A 27,834-nucleotide genomic window follows, 5' to 3' on the forward strand; every position below is an offset into this window, starting at 1 on the left:
TCTCACGCCTCATTCTCCCCCTCCCCTCCCCTCTCACCCAATTCCTTACCCTCCTCTCTCCCTGGTCCCTCTTCCTTCCCCTCTCTCACCTCCTCCCACTCTACACCTTTCTCCTGGTCTGATGATCCCTTGCCTCCCTCCTGGTGAAGGCACTGTCCTCCCGGCCCCGCACCCTCCCAGCCCCACCCTTGGCCCAGCCTCCTGGCCCTGCCCCCTCTATTAGCCCGTGCCCTTTCGCCCCCCCCCCCCTCCTCCGGGCCTGCCCTCCTTGCACTCTCATCCCCACCTTGACCCTCTTTACTCCCCCCCCCACAACCCTCAGGCCCGAGCTGGCTCCTCCTGTCCTGGCTGATGGCCCGTCCATTTCCCCGGCAGCACCCTGCAGGATGACTTCATCGTAGTACACGAGGCGCGATATGACAGCGTCCTGGAGTCTTCCTTCAAGACGGAGTTCCTCAGCCTCTTGTCCAAGCGATACACAGAACGGACACAGAAGAAACTGCCACTCAAATTCGCCAACCAGTAAGTGCCTGGCCTGGAGCATGGAGGTGGGCAATGTGGACAGGAACCACAGGAACAGGCCCTTCAGCCCTTCTAGACTGTGTCAAACTATTAATCTGCCTCATCCCACTGGCCTGCACCCAGTCCATATCCTGCATACCCCTCCCATCCATGTACCTGTCCAAATTTTTCTTAAAGGTTAAAACTGACCTATCATTCACTACTTCAGCTGGCAGCTCATTCCATTACCCCCACCACCCTCTGGGTGGAGACCCCCCCCAAATGTTCCCCCTAAACTTCTCCCCTTTCGCCCATAACCCGTGACCTCTAGTTCTGGTCTCACCTAACCTCAGTGGGAAAAGTTGCTCACATTTACTGTGCCGATACCCACTGTAATCTTGTACACCTCCATCAAATTTCTCCTCATTCTTAGAATGTAAGAAATAGGAGCGAGAGTCAGCCATTTGGCCCATCAAGCCTACTTCGCCATTCAATGAGGTCATGGCTGATCTGATGATCGGCTCATCTCCGCCTTTACCCCATCTCCCTTAATTCCTCTTCTATGTAAAAATCTACCCAGCCAAATGTAAATATATTTTTACAAAGGTTGACTCCACTGCTTCAATTCCACAGATTCACCACCTCTGGGAAAAGCATTTCCTCCTCATCTCCGTACTAGAACTTAGCCTGGATCTTGAAGCCTTGTCTATCTCTACTTTTTATGCCTTTCATAATTTTTTTCAGTTTCTATAAGATCCCCTCTTCCAAATTCCAGCGAGCAGAGCCCAAGATGGCTCAATCTCTCCTCATAGGCCGACCCCGCATCTCTGGAATCATCCTGGTGGACCTCCTCTGTACTGTCTCCAAAGCTAGACCATCCTTCCTCGAGTAAGACCAGAACTCCATGCAGTTCTCCAGATGCGGTCTCACCAGGACCTTGTCCAGTTGCAGCACAACCTCCCTGCTCCTAAATTCAACCCCTCCAGCAATGAAGGCCAACATTCCATTTGCCTTCTTGATAACCTGCTGCACCCGCAAACCAACCTTTTGTGATTCAAGCCCCAGCCTCCCCAGTCCTTCTGAACGGCTGCAATCGCCATTTAAATAACCTGATCTTCCATTTTACCTTCAAAGGTGGATCACCACACATCTACCGACATTGTTCTGCCAGACCCTTGCTCCACTCACTTAGCCTATCCATATCTCTCTGCACACTCTCTGCATCCTCTGCACAATTTGCTTTTCCTCTTAATTTAGTGCCATCAGCAAAACTTAGACCACACCACACTCTGTCCCCTCTTCCACATCGTTAATGTATACCGTGAACAGTTGTGGGCCCAGCAACGACCTGTAGCACCCCGCTCCCACTGATTCCAAACAGAACAATACCCCTGTATCCCAACTCTCTTCTTTCTTCTATGCCCGGGAATGAAGTCCTAACCTGTTTAACCTTTCCCTGTTCCTGGAATCCAGGCAATATCCTAGTAAATTTTCTCTGCCCTCTTTCAATCCTATTGATATCTTTCCTTTAGTTAGGTGGCCAAAACTGTGCATAATACTCCAATTTTGGCCTCACCAATGTCTGATACAACTTTACCATAACATTCCAACTCCTTGACTTCGATACTCTGATTTATGAAGGCCAATATGCCAAAAGCTCTTTACAACCTATCCACCTGTGACGCCACTTTCAGGGAATTATGTGTCTGTTTTCCTAGATCCCTCTGTTCTATCGCACTCCTCCGTGCCCGATCGTTTACTGTGTACGTCCTACCTTGGTTTGTCCTTCCAAAATCCTACCTTTTAACGTAGCGGTTAGCACCAGAGACCTAGGTTCGAATCCCGCACTGTCTGTAAGGAGTTTGTACGTTCTCCCAACTCTGCGTGGGTTTTCCCCAGGGGCTCTGGTTTTCAAAATGTGTTGTGGGAGGGATGGTTGCAGGTTAATTGGGCAGCATGGGCTCATGGCCAAAAGGGCCTGTGATCGTGTCTAAATTTAAATCGAGACAAATTGTCCGCATTCCACCTCTGCCATTTTGCCACCTACTTCCCACTGGTGCGATGTTGTAAGCTGGGGACCTTCCTCAGTGTCCCACGCACCCCCTCCCTCCCCGATGCCCCCTCCTCCACATCCTCTCCTCCCCACACCCACTTCCTTCCCTGCACACCCAATCCCTCATTGGTCCTGTCCTCTCGCTGCGTTACAGCTGGAGTTCAAAGTGAAGAAGGAGGGCTGGGGTCCATGGGCGGCAGCCGGGAGCCGGCAGATCCGCTTCATACCGGATGAGGGTGAGGCCGCGGTGCTCAGGCCCAGCAACAAGGTGCTGGAGGTGCGCATCGGGCCCGGCCTGCCCCGGATGCCAGTGAGTATGGCCAGGGGGAGGAGGTGGTGTTGGGGGCGAGGGGGAAGGGGATCCATCCGGTGGGGAGCGGGCAGGTGTCGCATTGGGGGAGGGATCACTGGGAGTGGGAGCATTCTGGGGGCAGAGGGCAGGGGAGGGAAATAATCCAGAGGAAGGGGGTGTTGGAGGGGGGTTTGTTCTGGCGAGATGGGCCATGCAGGGGTGTCACTCTGAGGGATGGATGGGGTTTCTCCATGGGGAGGGGGACTCTCGTAGGGTGGGATCACTGGAGGGAAGGGGGGGGATGAGGGTCATTCCAGGAAGAGGGTGGGATTTCTCAAGGGAGGGGGGGACACTTGCAGGGGTCGATGGAGAGCTTTGTTCTGGCGGGGGTGGGGGATGGTAGGTTTTGGTCACTGACGTGTCATTGGGGGGTGAGGTGGGGTCGAGTCCGGGGGAGAGGTGCTTCTTCTCGGCTGGGGCGGGGTCATTCAGTTGGGGAGAGGCAGGTCGCACCAGGAGTGTCACTGGGGAGTGCTCTAGGGGAAAGGGGTCAGTCCAATTGGGGAAGGTGTAGTTTCTCCACAGCAAGTTATGGGGGGGATGGAAATTTCCTGTGCAGGGTGTGGGTACATCCTTCAGGGTGGTGGGGGAGGTGTGATTGTCCCCGGCGTCAGGGAGTCCGACATCAGTGCCTATCGAACACCTCTTCTTGTCTAGGACCCACAAGGAAAGACCAGAGAAAAAGTGGCCTTGTTCAGTCATGGCAGCGACAGCTCCCTGCAGGTAAACACATCTCCCGAACCCCCTCTGGTCCCCTACACCCCTCCCTGTCTCTGTTACCCTCTCTGGTTCCCTACACCCCTCCTCTCTCTGTAACCCCCTCCAGTCCCCTACACCCCTCCCTATCTCTGTTACCCTCTCTGGTTCCCTAGACCCTCCCTCTCTCTGTAACCCCCTCCAGTCCCCTACACCCCTCCCTGTCTCTGTAACCCACTCCGGCCCCCTACATCCCTTCCTATCTCTGTAACCCTCTCTGGTCCCCTACACCTCTCCATGTCTCTGTAACTCCCTCTGGTCCCCTACACCCTTCCCTGTCTCTGTAACCATCTCCGGTCCCCAACATACTTCTCTGTCTCTGTAACCCCCTCCGGTCCCCTACACCCCTCCCTGTCTCTGTAACCCCCTCTTGTCCCCTACACCCCTCCCTATCTCTGTAATCCCCCCTCCGGTCCCCTACACCCCTCCCTGATTCTGTAACCCCCCCCTCCGGTCCCCCTACACCCCTCCCTGTCTCTGTAAACCCCCTCGTCCCCTACACCCCTCCCTGTCTCTGTAATCCCCCCTCCGGTCCCCTACACCCCTCCCTGTCTCTGTAACCCACCCCCCCCTCCGGTCCCCTACACCTCTCCCTGTCTCTGTAATCCACTCCATTCTGACCACCTTTCCTTCCAGGAGACACGAGGAACCCATCGAGGGTGCAGGAACCTAGCTTGAGGAACCCGCAACTTGCGGCCCACGTCCCAGGGCACACTCTGCGCCGGCAGACCAGCATGGAGCAGCCAACCCTGCCACGAGGTGGAGCTTCCACCAGGGCCAAGGCCTGCCCAGACCAGCAGGACCTGGGCTTCATGAATGTCCCCGATCAGGGGGTGGCTGGGTAGGTGGTCCGTGACGGGGCGTGGGGGGGGAGGGTGGGGCACTGTGGGGCCACCCCTTCCCTCCAGCTGCTGTATTCCTGAAGGAGTACAGGTGGTCGTAGAGATGTGGGAGGAATCCAGGTCATCAGGGGAGGTGGGGGTGAATTCGTGGGATCGCAGGGAGAGTGGGCAAACTCCATGCAGATGGGGTGGAGCGTCAGAGCAGAGGGTCAGATGGAGGCAGGTGGGACAGAGGGTCAGTCAAAGGGTCAAATGGGGCTGGAGGGACAGATGGCGATGGGGGAGTAGACGGGGGCGGAGGGTCAGAGGGACTCTGGTCTGGTCTCCTCACGCAGCTCCACCATGGGGCAAGGTTTGGTCTCCTCACGAGCTCCTGTGGGGACAGGGTCCGGTCTCACATAGCTCCACCATGGGGACAGGATCTGGTTTCCTCATGCAGCTCCACTGTGGAGAGAGTCTGGTCTCCACACTCAGCTCCACTGTGGATTACAGAGACAGGGAGAGGTGTAGGGGACCAAAGGGGTTACAGAAACAGGGAAGGGTGTAGGGGACCTGAGGGGGGGGGGTTTCAGAGACAGGGAGGGGTGTAGGGGACCGGAGGGGGGGGGGATTACAGAGACAGGGAGGGGTGTAGGGGACCAGAGGGGGGAAATTACAGAGACAGGGAAGGGTGTAGGGGAGGGATAAGGTCTGGTCTCCTCATCCAGCTCCACCGAGGGGACAGGGTACATGATGTGTGCCAAGGGGAGTGGGAGCAAGGGGAGGCTGTGCACTCACTACCTGCCACCTCTGCCTCATCTCTACCCCCATGCCCAGCCTGCACCGTCGCATGTCGAAGGAAGTGAAGCCAGTCCCCGGCGGAGGGAGGTCCAAGCCCAAGCCTCGTCCTAGGCAGGCACGGTGCCTGGCACTATATGCCTATGATGGGCAGGACACCGACGAGCTCAGCTTCAACGCAGAGGATATCATCGAAATCGTGCGGGAAGGTCAGGCTGAGGAAAGGGGCAAGGAATGTGGTTAATCGGGATCCCCCCTCCCTCTCCCACCCACATCCTGTACCCGGGGTGGGGGCGGGGCAAACAGCATGTGTTTTGTCGGGGACCTCCTCCCACTCCCAGGGAAGGTGGGTTGTGGGGAGGGATGGTTGGACAGTGATGAGGGTGCCATGGGGAGGGTGGGACAAGGAAGAGGGAGGGTGGGATGGGGAGGGGGGGGACAGGGAAGAGGGAGGGTGGGACAGGGAGGGGGGACAGGGAAGAGGGAGGGTGGGACGGGGAGAGGGGGACAGGGAAGAGGGAAGGTGGGGGGAGGATGGGACAGGGAAGAGGGAGGTTGGGATGGGGAGGGTGAGACAGGGAAGAGGGAGGGTGGGACAGGAAAGAGGGAAGGTGGGACGGGAGGGGGGACAGGGAAGAGGGAGGGACGGGAGGGTGAGGTGGGATAACCTCCACCACAATATCAGAGTTGGGGGAATCTCTAAGACTTTCAAGGCATGGCTGAGGCATCTCCGCTCTTGACCCTGTGTGCAGATCCCTCGGGATGGTGGGTCGGACGGCTCCGAGGCAAGGAGGGCCTGCTGCCTGGGAATTACGTGGAGAAGATCTGAATCCCAGACGGAGAGGAATTCCCGGACCCAGGAGGTAGGGGGAGAAGTGGTCACTGGGGGTGATGGGCGGCGGGGAAGGAGAGGGGACTTGAGTCACGAGAATTAAATCCCCACCCCCTCCAGACTTGATTTGCAGCCCGTTGGATATCGGTGGGAGGTGTTACCTAAGCCTCCCACGAGGAAGCTCCTCAAACACCCCCCCATTCCCACTTTGTAGATGGGACACTGCCCTTCCTCTCTGGTTTGCACCCCCGCCAGAGGCCCAGCTCAGATTAATTCGGGTCCAAATGGCTGTCATTCATCTCATGGACGGGGTGGGGTAAGAGAAGTTGGTCATGTACCCCCGGGCTTCTTCATTCGGGGCCACGAACTCTCACCCCTTTGCCTCCCTCCTCCCCTCATGCCTCCTTCACCCTGGCTTTTTCCCTTGCCTTCCCTTCCGTCCCAAAATTCCTTCACTCCCTCCCTGTGTACAGGTAGGTCAGGTCTGGGTTGGTGCAGTGACTTGAGGGGCCATTTGCAAATAAAACCGCTCAAATTTCTCCAAGCAGGGGGTTTCACCATCACCTGGACACTGCTGAGCTGTGACTTCCACGAAGCCCCAACCTTGGGGCGCCCTCAGTGAAACCAGGACCAGGGAATGGGAACCTCTTCCAACTCCTCTCCTAAGCCTCTGACCGACCTGTGCAGTTCGACCGGGAAGAGAAAGTCGAGGCGGCCCCTTGGCGAATGGATGTCGGGAAGTAGAGGGCACAGGTCAAGTGCGCTGGCAAAGGGGACGGATGCTGTGGGCAGCACGGACATGATGCTGTGCAGGGTACCCCTCCCCATTGCACGGGGAAGACCATTATGTTCTGAGGGGGGAAAAAACTCGGCGTCCGTGTCGAGAAACCACGAGTTGGTAAAAAAAAAATCACATTGAATTGTTTATTTTTTCCCCCCACATTAAAGTCAGTGAGAGCGAAATTTATTCCATAACGCAAAAGCTTGGGCCGTGAATGGAGAATTCCGCGTGGTGGGATTTCTGTAACACGATCGGCTGGAACGCCAGGGTCTCCCATCTTCCTCCATCTCTGCAGCCCTCACGGGTCGGGTCGAAGATCACCCCCGTCACCCGTTAGTGGCAAGAATTTCCAGAACAAGACATCGGGACAGAAAGCAAAGGATCTTTACAATTAAAGTTACCCTTTTGCAAAAAAAATCTAAGTTGAAATAAAAAGTTGAAACTATAAACAGATAAAATGGCTTTCTGATTGGCAATGAGGGCAAATGCAACTATAGGGAGGGGGGAGGGAACTCAGGTAATATCTCCCAGAATGCACCCAGTTCACCCAAGGTGAGGACCAGGTCACACGATTCAATCTTCTCTCCCTCGAAGCGACCTGTAGTGTTTTTGAAACCTGTGGTGGAGGGAGGGGGGGAGGCAGGTGGTGGTGGGAGGGAGGGGTAGATGGGGACAACCAGCCTCTTGGATGGGGCCGGGGTTATAGAGGTTACCGTGGTCACCGAGGAGGCCACTCACAGGATGGTGCACTCCTTGCTCTTCTCTTCCCGTTCACGGTGCTGCCTACGCTCGGAGCTCGCCTGGCGGCTGGTGGTCGGTGGCGGGCGTGCTGGTGCTGCCTGCTGCAGGCCACAAGGAAGGAAAAGCAGGCATCGTCAGGTTAGAACCATAGAACACCACAGCACACAAACCGGCCCTTCGAGTCTGTGCTGTTCGGGCAACACCCGACACGTCCGTGGTCCCATAAGGATATAATAGAGTTCAGAAATCCCCATCAGAGAACAGGACGTAGCAGCTTCCCGCACGCAACATGTGTATCTTATGTCTCTTGTAATACAAAGTGATTGTGCTGCCAGGCGTATAATGGCGTACGTCTATAACCAATAATACATATATCTTGATAGTCATAATAAATGTATCGTGGACCTTAAGTGATTCTTATTCTGCCTCGTTCCACTGACCTGCACCCAGTCCATAGCCCTCCAGACCTCTCCCCATTCATGAGCCTGTCCAAATGTTAAAATTGAGCCTGCATTTGTCCTTCCGATGTGCAACATCTCACTCTTGTCTGCATTAAATTCCATTTTCAGCCCATTTTTTTTCCCTCTGCAAGCTGTGAAAACCTTCCTGTCTGTGCACAACTCCTCCAATCTTAGTGCCATCTGCAAACCCGCTGATCCAGTTTACCACATTATCGTGGTTTGGAAGCCACTGGCTGCTGGCAACATGAAGGGACTCGGGACAGCAGGCCAACTTGATAATGCGGCACAACCTTACCATACGCTAGCAAATCAATCCCAGTCACAGTCAACTGGAGGCAACAGATATTGTGCCTGGGTCAGCCCCTGCAGATCTCCGGTTGGGCCACCCACCCTCCAAGTATTTACCCAAATCCTTTAGAGAAGTCTGCAGACTCTGGGGTCAAGTGCAAATCACCAATGGGCTGGAGAAACTCAGCAGGTCAGTAGGAAGCTGCAGGCAGTCGACGTTTCAGGCCTGAGATACTCGAAATACGTTTCTGCCGGTGGGATCACGCAGGAGATGGGAAAAATGGCAGAGGAGGACGTGTTGGACATGGAGGCTGGTGGGGCGGTAGGTAAGGACAAGGGGAATTCCTGCCATTGTTGTGCGTGGGAGCAGAGGGGGCCAGGGCACTGAGAATATGCGGGTGAGGGCCGAGTTAATGGTGGATAGAAGGGAAGCCTCCACTGTTTGAAGGAGGAGGTCATCTCTGATGAACTGGGACGGAAGCCCTTGTCCTCAGAGCAGATGCAGAGGAATTGAGAGAAGGGAATGGGATCCTTAAAGGGGAACAGGGTGTGAAGAGGTGTAGTGCAGGGGAGTTGATGGGTAAGAGCAGGAGGAGGAAATCGAAAGCAGCGCAGGGGGGGGGGGGGGGGGCTCGCGGTGACAGGCTGCGGAGGGAGCTGGACACGGAGAACAGGAGCGGGGGGCGAGGGAGTTGTGAGGCTTTACCGGTTGTGTTTCCTGCTCCTGGAGGTACTGCACTGCCCGCCGATCCTCCTCTTCCTGCAGCTGCCTGGCCAACTCCAGGTCGCTGATGTCACTGGGGCCCTGCTGTTGCAAGGAGAGGGCCACCATGTAATCCTGTGGGATCAGAACAGTCACCAAGAGAGTCAAACCAGTAATCCCCACCCTCCGTCCAAGTGTGGGTCAGATCCGGGACCAGGGGACGGGGTCTGAGTGTAGGTCAGATCCGGGACCAGGGAAGGGGTCTGAGTGTGGTCAGATCCAGGACCAGGAGACAAGGTCTGAGTGTAGATTGAGGACCAGGAGACTGGTTCTGTGTGTAGATCTAGGAACAGGAGACGGGGTCTGAGTGTGGGTCAGAGAAGAGGAAGTATGTGTGGCTGTGGGTGTATTGCAGAAAGGCTGTTTCCAATCATTAGGATGCAATCGAGCAGAACATCTAGCATTGGAAAGTGATGCCATTATTACAGGTGGGGCAATGTTGCTGGAGTTTAATCGATCACTGGAAGCGAAGGTGTGATGAGCTGCCGTCTTTATGGTCAAGGTGACATGGGGAGGGTGATCCAAGATTTCGAACCGGTGTCGGTTATGGAATGGCTGAGATATTCCCCTTTGGAGGGGAACCTTGGAAGGAGCCATACACCCCAGGGTACGCTGTTGCCCTCCAATACTGGCGGGTGTGGGAGATGGTGTGAAAGTGCAGCCAAGGTATAGCCAATGTGGGACCATGTGGGTCCCATGTGTGATCTATAACGCCAGACCCCCGTTTCTCCATTCAGCCTGGTGGGTGCTGGATTGAACCGCGGATCGAGGGCTCTGGGGATCTACGCGAAGGCGTGCTCATCCCCACCCTCCCCGAAATGCCCAATGCTCTCCGAGTACCTGGTCGATCTGCCGTTGCGGCGGCTGAGTGGCCACGTATGGCAGCTGCCGGCCGCTGGGGTGACTGAGGCAGAACTCGGCGTCGCAGAAGTTGCCGTCTCCTTCCACGTTATGCAGGCTCTCCCACACCAGCTTCTGCTCCGTCAGGAAACCCTGGTCAGTGACCAGCAGGTAGAGGTGGCCCTGGGTTGTGGTGGGGGAACAAGAAGTGACGCAGGACTCAACGGCTGATAACCAAACTGTTACCGTGGCTCAGACCCTCGCCTAGAGCCCACCTCTCCCTCCCCTCCTTCAGCACTGCCCTACATCTCGGGAAAGCAGCATGTATTGTAGGGCTAGTCCCACACCGGTCAGGAAGAATATTTCTGAGTATCGGACCGACAAAGGACTGGGTAAGTTGAGGGATACATTTCAGCTCCTCCACGATCTTCTCCCACAGCAGGCCCTGAATCTCATCATCTAAAAAGGGTCACCTCTGATATGATGTGGGAGAAGAATTGGCCCATCACCTCTGCTCCGCCAGTGTTTTTCCTCTCAACTCCAATCTCCTGCCTTTTTTTACTGTGACTTTTGACATTCTCATTATCAAGATACTTTAAATCGACCCAATGATTTGGCCTCCACACCCGTCTGTGGCAACGCACTCCACAGATTCAAAATTCCCCATCGTCTCCATTCCAAAAGAGACATCCTTTCATTCTGAGGATGTGCCCTCTGGTCCCAAACTCTCCCTCCACTGGAAACATTTCCCCCTCCATGCGATTCGGCGCAGTCGATATTGGACAGGATGGCGAACATGCGCTGTGTGGGGATGGTTTAGGGGCCGAGGCTTGAATAGCACAGCCATGTGTGGTGGTGTTACTAATGGTAGGGTACGGAGATGCAGGGATGTGGGATTCCACGAGGGGGTTCTCGCTGTGAAGTCCGCACCTTGTGTTTTGTCATTGTGCTGAAGTGATTGTTCCGGAAGAAAACACAGAGCTCCCCTTCTTTAGCTGCGGCTGTGAGTTCACAGAGGCCGTGATAAGTCAGCTGTGTGGCGGTTGTATCCAGGAACTGCTCTGCGACCAGCCCTGTGGAATGGTACAAACTAGTGTTACTGCCAGTGTGGAACAGTGTGAACAATTATAAACATCACTGTGGAACGGTGTGATCGAGTGTAAACATCACTGTAGAATGGTGTGAAAAAGTGTTAACGTCACTGTGGAATGATGTGAATGAATGTTGATGTCACTGTGAAATGGTGTGAACTAGTGTTAACTAATGTGGAACGGTGTGAACTAGTGTTAACGTTATTGTGGAACAGTGAACTAGTGCTAACGTTATTGTGGAATGGTGTGAATCAGTGTTAATGATCCTGTGGAATGGTGTGAACTAGGGCTAACGTTAATGTGGAGCAGTGTGAACTAGTGTTAATGACCCTGTGGAACAGTGTTCATGCCAGGTATAAAGCAGATACTCCACAGACCTGGTTTCCATCCTCGCCCCCCAACACTGTGTGGCATTTATCTCCCTGTGATCCCACAGGTCCCATCCCTCCCAAGGATATGCTGGCAGGTTTCATGGCCTAAATAATCAAAGCAGTGTTATGTGCATGCGAGAGAGAAAATGAGTTACAACAGGAGCAGGAAGTGGATTCTGGGACAAAAAGGTTGTTCTCGGGAAAATTACACTATAATCGCATCTACTTCCGTCCCCACCTCTGGGCTGCCCGCCCGCCCGATGCGTCTACCTCTCTGTGTTTAAAAGTACCTTGCCCTGCATGTCTCCTTTCATTACCCCCCCCCCCCCCACCTTAAATGCATGTCCTTAATTGTGAGAATTTACCATGGGGTTAAAGGTTCTGTCGATGTGACCAAAGCCTCCCAGGAATTTGTAAATGTCTATCCGGTCAGCAATGGGCCTCCGACACTCCACAGAAAATGACTCAACCTCTCCCTGGAGCTCAGACATCATATTCATTTCTCATCTTGGGAATCTTCCTCCCTAACTTCCACATCCTTCTTGGAACGTGATCACCCTGGACTCCATCTGCATGTCCCGGCTGTGGGGCAGCCATAGAGCGGAAAGCCACGCAGTCAGAGGCAGAGCAGCCAAACACCCGTGGGATGGGGACCATGGAGGTCGGGGTCTCGGGCGGCAGGAGGCAGCGGATCTGTGGGATGTCGAATGACTGGAGGCACTGTGGTTGATCCCCCCCCCCCAATTGAGTGGCAATGCTGCTTGCCCATTGACTGTGTCAGTGAGGCAGTGGGACACAGGACAGCCTTGCGTGCCTGTTCCTAGGACGCAAGCTGAAGAGGCCCCCTTGGTGACAGCAACACTGCTGATGAGAAGCACCTTCTTCGGCACAGGTTTCAGCCCCCAGGCTGGAGCCTCCCCAGGGGATTCAATGCCACTGGTGCTGTCCACTGGAAATGTCTACCCCCCCCCCCCCACCCCCATGGTTCTGCCCACCTCACCTTCGCTGACCAGTGCGCTGTCCGTGGAGTGCTTGGAGCTGATGATCTTTTCCACAAGCTGGTTGTAACTGCATCTGCCGACTGCCTGCACCACCTCGTGGCTCTGGGGAGGTGTGCAAGGGAGAGCCATGAGGTGGGGGAGGGGGGGGGGATGGGAGGAAAACAAGATCTTGAGTCACACACAATGACGGGAAGGAGATGCAACTCATCCCAGCAATCTGCAACAGAACCTCCCCAGCCTTCAGAAATCAAAGATGATACTGGCACGCAGGAAGTCCCTTCAGCCCGATGTCGCTGTGCTAGCTCTCTGAAAGGACCCTCCATTTAGTCCCAATCCAGTGTTCGGTTCTGAATGAAATGCTCTACCAATGGGGGCGGGGGGGAGCGTACGATTAGCCTAGCGGTTAGCACCAGTGGCCTGGGTTCAAAATCGGCGCTGTCTGAAATAAGTTTACACTGTATACACTCATGTAAAAGCTGAGTTTTTAAAGACCATTTCTTTTCATGTTAAATTTACGGGGCCAACTGTTATACACATACTACTTTTGACTGTGGTAAATAACTGCAATGTTTGAGGCATCAGGAGCTCGATGGGAGGGCAGGTGGCTGGGACTGGGTGGTAAGTCTGCCGTCGAAAAATGAGGATTTTAAAAACAAACAGAAATCCTCACTATCCAAATTTCTTTGGAGCCAAATTAACGTCACGGGTTGAAAAAAAAATCTTATTTTGTTCAGGTTTTTTTTTTTGGTGAGAATTAAATGTTATTTCATGCTTAAAAAGCCTTCCCTGGTTGTTCATTGTTGTTTAAACAGTTTTACAAGTGATTTGCTGTCGCTGCTGGGCTGTTTTTTTTAATTAATGATTGTTTCTTCGAAAATATTGTTGACCCGGTCCTGACCGTTTTGGATAATCGGAGTTGTTCTGTAAGATTGAAAGGGTGCAGAGGTTTGCTAGGATGTTGCCCAGATTTCAGGAACTGAGTTCCAGTTGAGGACTTTATTCCCTGGAGTGTAGAAGAATGAGAGAGGTTTACAAAATTACAAGGGGTATTGATAAAGTCGATGCAAGTCGGCGTTTTCCGCTGAAGTTAAGTGAGATACAAAGTCAGAGGACCTGGATTGAGGGTGAAAGGGGAACATTTAGGGGGAACTTCTTCACACACAGAGAGTGGTGGGACTGTAGAACAAGCTGCCAACTGAAGCGGTGAATGGGCGCTCAACGGGAACATGGGATAGGAGAGGCATGGCGGGCTATGGACTGGGTGCAGGTTGGTGGGACTCGGCAAAGTAATATTTCAGCACAAAGGGCCTGTAATGTTCTATAATGCTGACTATTGACCCCGATACATCCTGCTGTGGCTATGCAATCTTTACTGCTCATCTGAGAGGGCAGGCAAGCCCTTGTTTTTGTGTGCCATCCTGAGAGAAGGTACCTCTGACCGAGTTCCCTCGGTACTGCACCAGGAGCACAGGCTTGTCTCCGCAGCAGGATGCAGACCCTTAAGCTTCTGTCACAGGTGGCAGACTCAAGGTGTCTGGTCGCACCTGGCCACCGGCGGCTGCAGGTGGGGGGTGCAGACAGAACAGTGCTCCTTTGGCCTCCTCACACATACTTGGGGGTCAACGAGCCAGCCGTGGTACAGTGGGACGTCCAGCAGGTCAAACACAATGCACTCCGGAGTGTACTCAAAGTCACCGACCCCCGTGAACCGCACGTTGACATCCAGCCCCGTGGAGAGCTTGGGCAGGACAGCCATGGCATCGTTCATGTTCTGGATAGGGGGAGGGAAGGAAGAGAGGGGAAGATAAATGAGCAGAATAACAGCCACACATCACACCATGTTGGGCAAGGAACTCTTCACCCTTGTTTCCCGACTGATTATGAGGTTAACATAACCCATTGGGACGAGGATTCAACTGTGAAATTGCTACCACTGTTGTGGCCTCCTTTACATCTGAGTACGAGGTTAATATAATCCATCAGCCCCATGCTGTCCCTGAGTCAAGTTGATTGTACAAATACAACCCAATGAAACAGCATTCTCCGGTCCTCAGTGCAAAACACACACAAACAATGCATACGCAGGACAAGCAGTCATCTGTACAAAGAAATAAATAAGTATTGTTTTGTGACTATGAGAGCCTCGGAGCAATCCCTTTGGCCGTTCCGCATTCTCACTGCCCGTGGGAAGAAGCTGCTCCTCAGCCTGGTGGTGCTGGCTCTGATCCCCCTAGATTTCTTTCCCCGACGGGAGCCGCTGAAAGATGCTGTGTGCGGGGTGGAAGGGGTCCTCAGTGATTTTGTACCCCCTCTTCGGACAAAGATCCCGGTAGACCATGTTAATGGGGGGGGGGGGGAAGACCCTAGTGATTCTCTCTTGCCGTTCTTATGGTCCTGTGGATTGACAATCCTCATAAGCCAACCCTTTATTCCTGGCATCATTCCAGTAAATCTTTTCCGTACCCTCTCCAATGCCAGCAGGTCTTTTCTCCCTGCGCACAAGTGAGGTTTCACCAGTGTTTTATAGGGACTCAACACCATATCCCTGCTCTTCTAATACTATTCCTCCAGAAATGAATGCATCACCACCGACTCAACCTGGAGGTTCACGTTTAGGGCAGTGGTCCTCATCTGTTTTGGTGCAAGGCTTGTCTGGCTGCTGGCCTAACAAGCTGCGGCCCACTAGTGGCAATGACTGAGCAATACTTTCAAGTCCAAGGCAAATCTGTAAGTATCAGTCCTGCATGGAGGTCTGACAGAAATGGAGTGCCAAGCCGCTTACGACTGCACTGAAGCAGCATCCCACTTGTGCGTCAGGTCAACGGATAATTGCCACCCCCCCACCGGATGTAACAGGGAGGTCGAGAGCCAGCCAGATGACCTCGGTGGGAGAGTGCTCTCCATCCCACCCAAGGTCATCCAGAAGGACTGACCCTGACCTTAGTGAATTGGAAAGTCTCCACGGCAGCCCACCAGTTGGGAACCACTCCTTTAGGGTACCCTGCACGAGGACTCCCAAGTCCCTTTGCAATTTTTGCCCATCTAAATAGTCTGATGTAGAATAATGATATCTCTGATATTCTATTCTATTTCTCTTGAAATGAATTTGGCTCCATATTCCAGCATCTGCAGTTTCTTGCCCCTCCATCCTCTAGGACACTCCCTGGGAGACTTCCAGAATGGAGGACCATCGCCTTAAAGGTTCTGTCGATGCGACCAATGCCTCCCAGGAATTGAGGTCCTCCATCAGCCAGCTCCCCACCATGACTACCAGCCCCCCCACATCTCCATCGGGCACTCAAAACTCAAAATGGTCAACCAGTTTACCTATCTCGGCTGCACCATTTCATCAGACGCAAGGATCGACAACGAGATAGACAACAGACTCGCCAAGGCAAATAGCGCCTTTGGAAGACTACACAAAAGAGTCTGGAAAAACAAGGCTCTCCTGTGTCCCACTGCCTCACTGATACAGTCAATGGGCAAGCAGCATTGCCACTCAATTGGGGGGGGGGGGGATCAACCACAGTGCCTCCAGTCATTCGACATCCCACAGATCCGCTGCCTCCTGCCACCTGAGATCCTGACCTCCATGGTCCCCATCCCACGGGTGTTTGGCTGCTCTGCCTCTGACTGCGTGGCTTTCCGCTCTATGGCCGCCCCACAGCCGGGACATGCAGATGGAATCCAGGGTCATCACGTTCCAAGAAGGATGTGGAAGTTAGAGAGGAGGATTCCCAAGATGAGAAATGAATATGATGTCTGAGCGACAGGAGAGGACCTGGACTCGTGATCCTCCCACCCCTCCCAACCGCATGCCCTGTCCCGGGAAAACAACTGCGATACCTGGTCAAAGTTGAGCTGCAGCCCCTCCGAGCTCTCCTTCGGCTTGGTGGAGAGTACGCAATCACCTGGAAAGGAGGAAGCAGCAGCCGTTAACGTGGGTAATCAGGATTTGTGGGGCATTGAACGATTGATTACTTTCATGTGGATGAATACAGTTAAACCCCACCAGTGTCGATACCCCTGCTAATCGTTTCTTAAATTTCAATGAATGTCAGCGGAGTCAGAGACAGATATCGTGTGGGGGAAGGTCCAACACATCCAGTCTGCACTGACCACCCAACACCCATTAACATTAAAAAAAAATTCTTCCAGGGAAGGGCGTAGCGGTCAGCGCAACACTTTTACAGGACCAGGGTTTGAATCCCGTGCTGTCTGTAGGAAGTTTGTATGTTCTCCCCATGGGTTTTCCCCGGGGGCTCCAGTTTCCTCCCACCAGTCGAAACGTTCTGGGGGGGGAATTTAGGTTATTTTGGTGGCACACGCTCATGGGCCTAAGTGACCTATTACTGCGCTGTATGTCTAAATTTTTTTATAGAGCATAAAACATAACAGCACACAACCCCACGATGTGGCTTGGGTAGGCTTCGCAGACGAAGATTAATGGAGGGGTAATGTCCACGTCAGGTGCAGGCTCATTTGTGGCTGACAAGTCCGATGCGGGGCAGGCAGACACGGTTGCAGCGGTTGCAAGGGAAAATTGGTTGGTTGGGGTTGGGTGTTGGGTTTTTCCTCCTTTGTCTTTTGTCAGTGAGGTGGGCTCTGTGGTCTTCTTCAAAGGAGGTTGCTGCCCGCTGAACTGTGAGGCGCCAAGATGCGCGGTTTTAGGCGATATCAGCCCACTGGCAGTGGTCAATGTGGGAGGCACCAAGAGATTTCTTTAGGCAGTCCTTGTACCTCTTCTTTGGTGCACCTCTGTCTCGGTGGCCAGCGGAGAGCTCGCCATGTAACACGATCTTGGGAAAGCAATGGTCCTCCAGTCTGGAGACGTGACCTACCCAGCGCAGTGGGATCTTCAGCAGCGTGAATTCTTTTTTTTTTTTTTAAATTTTTTATTTTTCACACCATAAATCACATTAGCCATGATATACACTATTTCTTTTTCACACATATACAGTGACTTTTTCTCCCCCCCCCTCCTCCCAAGCCACCCCCCACCCCCCCCTCATCCATTTTGGGTATACAATCTAGGTTGCATTAAGCCAGTCAGACAATGTTGTCATTCAACAAAAATACACCAGAAATTCTATTGAGTCCATTCTTTTCTTTCCTTCTCCTTCCATCAACTTAGGTAATGTTTGTCCCCGGTAGGTTTTCGCTATTGTACTTAATGTAAGGCTCCTATACTTGTTCGAATATTTCAATATTATTTCTTAACCTATATGTTATTTTTTTTCTAATGGAATACATTTATTCATTTAAATTTAGTAGTTTCTTCCTTTTAATTTGGTTATGTATTCCATTAATATTTAAAGTCATATAGTTCAGCGTAGCCCTTTTATATTTTGTTTATCTTCTCTTTCCGTTTTTCCATCATTACCTTTCCTCCTTTTCCATTTCTGTTTTCTTATTTTCAACTCTTTGTAAGACAACATTCCTACAACATCCAACATTTTCCTTGTTCTCCTATTTCTATCTTATTTATCCCCAATCTCCCCTTCCCCTCCTGAGTTGTCCTTTATCCCTTGTCGGACAACCACATCTCCCCTCTCCATTTGGATTTGCGAATCCACTCGCAAGCGTCAACTGATTTTGCAGTGACCGCTATTTCCCCCCACCCCGCTCCCCCAAGAAAAGATTTCACTTTTCATATGTCACAAAGGTCACTCTTTTAATTCCCTCCTTATTCTCTCTATTCCATTACCTTCCCTTATTAATTCTTGTCTATACAATCTATATTTTCCTCTAAGTACAGATACATTCACGTATGCACATTGTCTCTATTCACTCTTATACCTCTTTACCCGCATACATATCAATCGTGATCATTTTTACTCTCATTACCCGTCTTCATCCCTCAGTCTATTTTTGTCTTTACCCACATACATATCAATCGTGATTATTTTAACTCTCATTACCCGTCTTCCTCCCTCAGTCTATTTTTGTAATTGTTCTGCAAATTTTCGTGCTTCTTCTGGATCCGAGAATAGTCTGTTTTGTTGTCCTGGAATAAATATTTTCAATACCGCTGGATGCTTTACTATAAATTTATACCCTTTCTTCCATAAAATCGCCTTTGCTGTATTGAACTCTTTTCTCTTCTTTAGGAGTTCAAAACTTATATCTGGATAAATGAAGATTTTTTGCCCTTTATACTCCAGTGGTTTGTTGCCCGCTCTTACTTTTTACATTGTCTTCTCCAGTCCCTTTTCTCTTGTAGTATATCTTAGGAATTTTACTACAATAGATCTTGGTTTTTGTTGTGGTTGTGGTTTAGAGGCCAATACTCTATGTGCCCTTTCTATTTCCATTTCTTGCTGTAGTTCTGAACATCCTAGGGTCTTAGGGATCCACTCTTTTATAAACTCCCTCATATTCTTGCCTTCTTCATCTTCCTTAAGGCCCACTATCTTTATGTTATTTCTTCTGTTATGGTTTTCCATTGTATCTATTTTTTGAGCTAGTAGTTCTTGTGTCTCTTTAGTTTTTTTATTAGATTCCTCCAATTTATTTTTTAAGTCTTCTACCTCCATTTCTGCTGCTACTGCCCGCTCTTCCATCTTGTCCATTTTCTTTCCCATTTCTGTTAAGGTCATCTCTATTTTATTTATTTTCTCTTCTGTGTTGTTTATTCTTTTTCTTAAATCCTTAAATTCCTGTGTTTGCCATTCTTTAAATGACTCCATGTATCCTTTAATAAGAGAAAGTATATCCTTTATCTTGTCTTTCTTTTCTTCTTCTATTTCTCTGTACTCTTCCTCTTCTTCTTCCTCTGGGTTGGCCATCTGTTGTTTCTTTGGTGCCCTTTCCTCCTCTTCTTTCTTGTTTCTATTGTCTTCTGTGGTCTCTTCTTGCTGCAGGTGTTCTGCAGCTGTCGTTGCTGGCTGTGGAGATCGACTGCCCAGCTGGTCCCCCCTCCCGTCGGTGTGTTTTTTTTCATTCGCATCGCGCATGCGCGATTCATCGCGCATGCGCGGTTGCGCACTTTTACTCGGCTCTGCGAGCCATTTTTGTAGTCCATTATTTACCGACCTGAGAGAGCGGGTTTCTCTCTCCGCAGCGGGCCTCTTCGGACAGGTAAGGCCTTCACCTTTTTCCTCCTTTGTCTTCTCTTCCTCTCTTCTTACCGTTGCTTTCGATTTTTCTTTTTTTGTCGCCATCTTCTTTCCACCTTTATACTCACTTTTCTGTAACTTTTATTTCTGTGCCTTTGTGTTTTCCTTTGTTTTTCCCGACTTTACTGGAGAGGGCTGGAGTTCACCGTCCGGCCACTACTCCATCACGTGACTCCTCAGCAGCGTGAATTCGATGCTGTCAGCCTCTGCTATCTCGAGTACTTCTATGTTAGTGATGAAGTCGCTCCAATAAATGTTGAGGATGGAGCGGAGACAACGCTGGTGGAAGCGTTCTAGGAGCCGTAGGTGATGCCGGTAGAGGACCCATGTTTCGGAGCCGAACAGGGGTGTGGGTATGACAACGGCTTTGTATACGCTAATCTTTGTGAGGTATTTCAGTTGGTTGTTTTTCCAGACTCTTTTGTGTAGTCTTCCAAAGGCGCTATTTGCCTTGGCGAGTCTGTTGTCTATCTCGTTGTCGATCCTTGCATCTGATGAAATGGTGCAGCTGAGATAGGTAAACTGGTTGACCGTTTTGAGTGCCCGATGGAGATTTGGGGGGGCTGGCTGATGGAGGACCTCAGTTTTCTTCAGGCTGACTTCCAGGCCAAACATTTTGGCGGTTTCCGCAAAACAGGACGTCAAGCGCTGAAGAGCTGGCTCTGAATGGGCAACTAAAGTAGCATCATCTGCAAAGAGTAGTTCACGGACAAGTTGCTCTTGTGTCTTGGTATTAGCTTGCAGGCGCCTCAGATTGAAGAGACTGCCATCCGTGCGGTACCGGATGTAAACAGCGTCTTCATTTTTGATGTCTTTCATGGCTTGTTTCAGCATCATGCTGAAGAAGATTGAAAAGAGGGTTGGTGCGAGAACGCAGCCTTGCTTCACGCCATTGTTAACGGAGAAGGGTTCAGAGAGCTCATTGCTGTATCTGACCCGACGTTGTTGGTTTTCGTGCAGTTGGATAACCATGTTGAGAAACTTTGGGGGGCATCCGAGGCACTCTAGTATTTGCCAAAGCCCTTTCCTACTCACGGTGTCGAAGGCTTTGGTGAGGTCAACAAAAGTGATGTAGAGTCCTTTGTTTTGTTCTCTGCACTTTTCTTGGAGCTGTCTAAGGGCAAAGACCATGTCAGTAGTTCCTCTGTTTGCGCGAAAGCCACACTGTGATTCTGGGAGAGCATTTTCGGTGACACTAAGTATTATTCTATTTAGGAGAATCCTAGTGAAGATTTTGCCTGCAATGGAGAGCAGCATGATTCCCCTGTAGTTTGAGCAGTCTGATTTCTCGCCTTTGTTTTTGTACAGGGTGATGATGGTCCTGAGGCAGCTTTCCTTGGTCCCAGCAGAGCTTGAAAAACTCATGCAGTTTGGCATGCAGAGTTTTGCTGCCAGCCTTCCAGACCTCTGGGGGGGATTCCATCCATACCTGCTGCTTTGCCACTTTTCAGTTGTTCAATTGCCTTATATGTCTCTTCCCGGGTGAGGACCTCATCCAGCTCTAGCCTTAAGGGCCGTTGAGATTTTTGGACTGAGTGGTTGGCACTGAAAAGAGATTGGAAGTGTTCTAACCATGGGTTGAGGATGGAGATCTTGTCGCTGTAGTGTCGATGTAGTGCTGATCTATGTAAACCTACTCCAAAACAATCTAAATTTTCCCTCCCACACTGCCGATTTTTCTTACATTCGTGTGCCTATTTAAAAATTCTTGAATGTTCCCTGTAGTACCAGCCCCCACCGTCTTGCGGTCCAGTACCGTCGATCCCTTGAGGCTGCCGTGCAGGTTGACAGGACAGCGGAGAAAGCCCTATGGCCTTCATTAGGCAAGGGGGATTGAGTTCAAGAGCCGTGAGGTAACATAGTAGCTCGACAGAACTCTGGTGAGGCCATGCTTGGAATATTGTGTTTGGTTCTGGTCACCTCACTACAGGAACGATGGAGATGCTTTGGAGAGGATGCAGGGGAGATGTACCAGGATGTGGGCTAGATTGTAGAGCATGTCACAGGTAGCAGGATTGACATAGCCAGGGCTTTTCGCTTTGAAGCGACGAAGGATGAGAGGGAATTACAGTAAAACCCCAGGTATCCGGAATTCAAGCAACCGGCAAAAGTAACGAGGAAATTTTAAAAAATTAAAATAAACAAGAACAATAGGTAAAAAAAATACACAAGTTTGAAATTGTAAAGATAAATGCTTTCTGAAGTAACATATAAACCTTTGGTGAAGATGAGAGCCAACGGAGGGAAGGCCCTGGTTGGGCTTTGCTCGTAGCAGCTATTTGAATAAAGTTGTGTGAAACAGCAATGGCGTCACCCAGGATGAAGAGCTGGTCGATGCCGCTCTCTTAAAGTGTCTCCTTATCCCTGGTTAGTAATAGTTGCCCCAGTCAGAGGCTTCATCTGTAAACTTGGGCGAAGGGGGTGGGGGGGAGGTTAATTATCTATAATGTTATTGTTCATCTTTCGGGTGGCTCTGTGGAGGTGGAGGAACCTGCAGATGCAACGACAGTTAAACGTTCTCAAAGAATGTGACTGAAAATAAAGTATAATGCTTTAAGGTTTATATATTCATGAAAGTGAAGTTTGTTCAGTGTTAGTATTTTTTAGTTTTTAAACTGTTTATTCTTAATGCAGGGGCATTAGTTAGGCATTGTAAGAGTCTCAAGCAACCGGAAATACACTTATCTGGCATCTACCAATCCCTATAGGTACCTAATACCAAAGGTTTTACTGTATATAAGATTATGAGGGGCTTAGAAGCCGACATTATGATTGATGTAAAACATTATAATTAACCAAACTGTATTGTACATTAATTAGCTTTGTAAGACTATCAACACACATATTTGGCCACTCCTCCAAAAAAATAGAGTAATAGATAAATCCTTCTCCCATTTATCTTTCCTAAGTCACCTTTTCCTGCAGGAATATATATATTTCTGAGGCAAATCTCTTCTTCCCCTTATCAACAATAAATTTTGTTTGACCAGGTAGTACTAACTCTTGTCCAAAACTTTCTGACAGTCAATCTCGAACTTGATAAATAAGCAAATAGGGATATTAGAAAGACTCTTAGAAAGACACAAGAAAAAAATAGAGATTGAGCGAGAGAATTAGATTGTTATGGAGTCAGCACAATGCCGGAACGTTCTAATAGAAGCTTGAATTGTGGAGTGGAGACATCGCAGGAGGTTTGGGAAGGGGGACACTGAGGTGTTGCGCAGTGAGGAGCCGATACGGGTCAACGAGCGATTGGGGAGGAGGACTTGTAATGAGCCAGTGACTGATCAGTGGAGTGCTGTGATGAACGCCAGTAGTTACCTAGAAGGATCATCAATTGCTCAACTGATATCACCTCGGTCTTTGGCGGCAACTTCATCTGCAGAAAGAGAAAAAAAACATCTGAGGACATTCCAAAGGAATTTGGCCAATCATTGCTAAAAAAAACAATTATATTTTGTTGTTAAACAATAAATCTGCAGATGCTGGGGTCAAGCGCAATGAACAAAAGTGCAGGAGAAACTCAGGAGGTCACCCAGCATCTGGAACCAAAAGGTAACCAAGGTTTCAGGCTCGAGACCCTTGGTCAGGAATCTGTGAAAACAGGTCGACACCTGAATGTTTTTTTATATATATTAATACGGTTTCAACTGCAGTTTCCATTTAAGCAGCGCCCTTCGGTGGGTAAATCTCTGCCAGGCAACTGGCAAGAATTGAAAGACAAAATCTGACACTAAGAGATGTTGAGACAGGTTAACACCCCACTCCCCCCCCCCCCACCACCCCCAAGTCTTGGTCAGGGTTTGGGGGGTTTAAAAGCCAGGTTGGGGGCTGGAGGAGTTTAGAGAGGAGATTCGGGATCTTGGCTCCCAGGCTTCTGAAGACGCAGCAGAGCTACAAGGGAACAAGGGAATGATCAAGGGGAAGTGTGGAAATCAGAGTTTGACGAGAATGTGATTTTAATGATAAAACTCTATCTCATCCCCAAAATGCCAGATGTGGGACTATTTACACCCATCCCACAGAAAGTGATTTCATGGCTGAAAACGGTCTAGATGAAGGGTTCAGGCCTGAAACGTTGGAGATGTATCTTTGCTACATAAGGAACGGTGCATAACTTGTTGAGTTTCTCCAGTATTTTTGTGTAACAACAGAAATTCATGTCCTGTGCCTGGCTGTTGTCTTTATGGGCGTGAATGGCACAATGTAAATACAGTAAAACCCATGTTATGTGGAATTCAAGCCTCAAGAAACTGGCAAAAATAATTAGGCAAAACATTAAAAATTAAAATAAATAAGAATAAAATAAGAAGTAAAAAAATACTCTTTTAAACTTGTAAATCTTTTTCTGAAGTAGCACGTAAACCTTTGGCGAGCAGCGGAGGGAGGGTCTTTGCTTGTAGAAGTTGTTTGAATAAAGTTGTGTGAAACAGTAACAGTGTCACCCAGGACGAGGAGCGGGTTGATGCCGCTCGCCGTAGAGGGTGACCCTCTTCAAGTGTCTCTTTACTCCTAGTTACCGACATCGTGGTCAGAGGCTTTATTTGTAAACTTTGGGGGGAGAAGTTGGGGTTAAATCTCGATAATGTTACTGTCCGTCTATCGGGCGGCTCCAGGGAGGGGGAGGAATTTGCAGATGTAGCAATGGTTAAATGTTTTCAAAGAATGTGACTGATGATAAAGTAAAATGCTTTAAGGTTTATATATTCATGCAAGTGAAATTTGTTCTGTGTAAGTATAGTAATTTTGTCTTTTAAACTGCTTATTCTTAATACAGGTGTATTAGTTAGGCATTGTAAGAATCGTCTCAAGCAACCAGAAAATGTACTTATCTGGCATCTACCAATCCCCATAGGTGCCTGATACCATAGGGCTTTAATGTAGTAAGGATCTTCAGGATATGGAACATATTAAATGTAGAAGACTACAGGCCATTCAGCCCACAATGTTGTGCCTGCCTCCACAACAATCTAATTTTTCCCCACCTCACACCCTTAATCCTCTATTTTTCTTACACAACAAAGAAATAGATAAGAATGGTAGGGTGGGGAGAAAAGGTACGAGGCGACTTAGAAAGAATTGGTGGGAGAATGTTTATCATGCAGAGTGTGTTTGAAATCTGCAATGCTCTCTCCTGGGGTGGGGGGGGGGGGGTGGGGTGTGCGCTGGAGTCTCCCACAATATTTGAGAAGCATCTGGACGAGAATTTCCAAGGCAGAGAAGGCTGGGGAACCAGGTGAGACCAGTATAGATAAGTGGGCTGAAGCAGTAGATGCTACCTCAGTAAATATATTTAAATTTTTAATTTGGACCTACAGCACGGTAACAGGCCTTTCGGACCATGAGCCCGTGCTGCCCAAGTGTCCTACAACCCTCGTACATTTTGGACACTGGAGCCCCCCCCAGAGGAAAACTCATGCAGACCGGGAGAATGTACAGACAGCATGAGATTTTAACCCTGGTCCCGGGCGCTGTAACAGTGTTGCATGAACCGTGCCGCCCTTTAAGACAAGGTTGGATGAATTTTTACATAGGAGAGAAATTAAGGAATATGGAGAAAAGGCAGGTGGGTGGAGATGAACCCATCATTGGATCAGCCATAATCTCATTGAATAGCGGAGCAGGGGTCGACGGGGCCGGATGGCTGACTCCCGCTCCTGTTTCTTATGCCAGTCCCTTCTTTCCAAGGACTGGGGAAATCTGGCCAATACCTTCCATCTGAGGAACAAGATGTTCATGATGGCGATGAGTGGGCATGGCCCATTTTCACTCTGGGTGATCATGGGGGTCCTCTCGCCTTTCCAATCGATCCACTTCACATAATAGAAAGTGCTGCTGGGGTCACCCTTGTAAGTCCCGGGCTTCAAGCCGGCCCCCTGCGAGGAGGCGTCTTGCTCCGTTTCACTAGAACTCCCCAGCGACGGGCCAGAGATCACATCGGACCCAGTGCTCTCAGCCAGAGGACACTCGCCGGTGGCCAGGTCGTCGTCGTCCTCCTCCTCCTCCTCCAAGTCGCCCTCTGATTCTGCCGAGGCCAAGCCGCTGCTCAGTGGTTCCGTGCTGAGGTCCCATGCCTGGGAGTCGGCTCCTGGCTCCTGGTCGCCTTCCGTTGCCTGGCCACGATCGGAGAATGCCGTGTGCCCGGCCTGCACTCCCACGTCCTCTTGGCGACCCTCTACCTCGCCAGAAACTCCGGAAGCAGACGGCTCTGCAGGAACGGGCACAGAATCAGGAGCAACTGGGGCAGACATGGTGGCCGACGTTTTATCCAAACCAACGTTACCGGCGTGTTCAAAGTCAGCGTTGTCCATCACCAGCTATTCCAACACTCAAAGGAAGTGTCCCAGTAATATTCTCACAGCTCGTGAATCCCTAGTCCTCGAAATGATGAAATTCTTCAATCCTCAACCATTGTTCAGAGTTCACTCCACTCTTTAGACGCCACCAATGGTCCAATTCACACTGTGATTGTCTTTGAAAAGAGGAAATTAAACTGTAAATTGGGACTCGGATGGATGACTCAAAGGCTGGGAATTCCACAGTTTGTTCGGGGGCTTCTTGCTCAATGAGATGGTGCCTCGAATGTTGCTCGCTGTCTCCCGTGGAACCGTGAGTGGTCTCCGCCTCTCGATCCCTGCAGCAAACGGACGCTGGTCCACTCAGCCGCCCCTCCTCCACCAGTTGGTGCAGCCCTTCCCTCACCTCGGGCGCCTCTCTGAGCGGGTGATCCCACCTGCGCCCATGGTGGCCCTGGAGCAAGGGGGGGTCACTTGTTCCTTTCCCCACCCCTTCTCCTCCTCCTCCTTCCCCCGGGTCAGAGCTCCTCTCCCCTCGCCTACCCTTGGAAGGAAAGGGTGCAAACGCCCGCCGACGAGACCCAGCCCCTGCTCCCCCCTCCCGGGAACCTGTGGGTTAATGGGGAATGCCCCTCCACCTCTGACCAGTTGGAAGGATGGATGACCTTTGACATCTGTCGTGCCCCTGGACCAGGGAGGTTCAAAGGTCACGCCCTTCCACCTTGTGACCCTACCTACTGATAGGGCCCCGTGACCTTTGACATCCGTCACCCTTCGAGTTAAAAGGTCACGTCCTAGCACCCTGGAGCTCGAAAACAGGGGTCAAAGGTGATGCTCCTCGACCTGTTGGTTTATTCCCCCCAGGAAGGGTATTTAAAATGGGGGGGTGAGATTATTGGGGTATTTATTAAGGCGCAGCCCTCAGGGAACCTGTTGCCCTCCTCCTCCTCCTGGCGCCCTCTGCGTTGTTATATCACCTGCCTCGTCCCTCCGCTTGCTGACGTCACCACCCGCCCAAAGCACACGGTGGTGGGGAGGGGGGGGGGGTCACCGATCCCCTCCCAGCCCGGGGCCCAGTCGGCCAACGCGGCGATTCCCGGGGCCTTTCCCCGCCCTTCCCTCCCTCTCTCCTCGGCCGCGACGGTGGAGTTGCGGGGACACTGACGGACGGACGGCCCGACCGGAAATGAAAGCGCTCGCCCGTCAAGGAAGCGAATGCCTCGCCGCGGCTCCGGGCGCCGACCTCCCGCTCCTGCGTCCCCAGGCGGCCGGCGGACCCCGCTTCAGCCGCACCATCCAGAGAGGAGAGCTGCCCTATCTTGCTCGGTCAAGTCAGCTGCAGATTTATTGTTAGAGAGTGGAAAGCTGTATTCCACTGGAGAAAAGAAAATTGCTATCATTTAAGAGACAATCACCCTCAATTTGAACCAATTTGGGACCCATATATAAAGTTTATTAGGAACCGCCAATTCCAAACCTCCAACTCTTAATGGGACAAGTTTTACTTATGGAAATAGTTAAATTGAATATTTAGACGACACTTTCTTATTTTCTTTCTATTCTGTCTTCATAACGATATAACAATTGCAGTCCGGAAACAGGCACCTTTTCTAGTCCGCACCGATTTAAGGGAACTCTTATCATCCCACCTCCCCGCTCCCTGCCCATAACCCTTCAATCCCCTCACATCCATGCACTCATCCAACTTCCTATTAAATGACAAAAAATGACCCTGCTGCAACCACCTCTTCCAGAAGGTCATTCCACTCAGCCACCACTCTCTGAGTGAAGAAGCTTCCTCTTATTTTACTTTTAAACTTTTGCCATGACCTTATGGGTGGGGCAATGCCCGTGAATGCCCTCCCAACAATGGAAACAACTTACCTATCGTATCGGGACGCCTTTCAAAATTTTATACTATCCCCCTCTCATTCTCCTAAATTCCAGCGAGCACACTCCCAGATAACTCA

At 50.8% G+C, this 27,834-nt stretch overlaps 2 protein-coding genes across 2 annotated transcripts in view; one reads left to right on the plus strand and one right to left on the minus strand.

The window, feature by feature from the left end:
- The window catches only part of myo1eb (myosin IEb), a 40,368-nt gene extending 33,016 nt beyond the window's left edge, over nt 1–7,352 (plus strand). The window contains exons 21-27 of the mRNA XM_069942443.1: nt 369–520; nt 2,706–2,868; nt 3,564–3,629; nt 4,299–4,503; nt 5,321–5,490; nt 6,034–6,144; nt 6,662–7,352. Coding sequence (XP_069798544.1) covers nt 369–520; nt 2,706–2,868; nt 3,564–3,629; nt 4,299–4,503; nt 5,321–5,490; nt 6,034–6,110 — 833 coding nt within the window. The 3' untranslated portion in view covers nt 6,111–6,144; nt 6,662–7,352. The remainder of the gene's footprint in view (nt 1–368; nt 521–2,705; nt 2,869–3,563; nt 3,630–4,298; nt 4,504–5,320; nt 5,491–6,033; nt 6,145–6,661) is intronic.
- On the minus strand, nt 7,024–27,076 carry mindy1 (MINDY lysine 48 deubiquitinase 1). The gene is made up of 9 exons (XM_069940203.1): nt 25,280–27,076; nt 22,890–22,947; nt 16,297–16,361; nt 14,063–14,221; nt 12,450–12,552; nt 10,918–11,060; nt 9,988–10,170; nt 9,091–9,222; nt 7,024–7,736 (listed from the first exon to the last, which is right to left on the minus strand). The coding sequence occupies exons 1-9, from the start codon at nt 25,877–25,879 to the stop codon at nt 7,629–7,631; spliced, it is 1,551 nt and encodes a 516-aa protein (XP_069796304.1). The 5' UTR covers nt 25,880–27,076; the 3' UTR covers nt 7,024–7,628.
- Between the last annotated feature and the right edge of the window lie 758 nt (nt 27,077–27,834).

This window comes from Narcine bancroftii, chromosome 5 (genome assembly GCF_036971445.1).
Source record: "Narcine bancroftii isolate sNarBan1 chromosome 5, sNarBan1.hap1, whole genome shotgun sequence".
Taxonomy (NCBI): Eukaryota; Metazoa; Chordata; class Chondrichthyes; order Torpediniformes; family Narcinidae; genus Narcine; species Narcine bancroftii.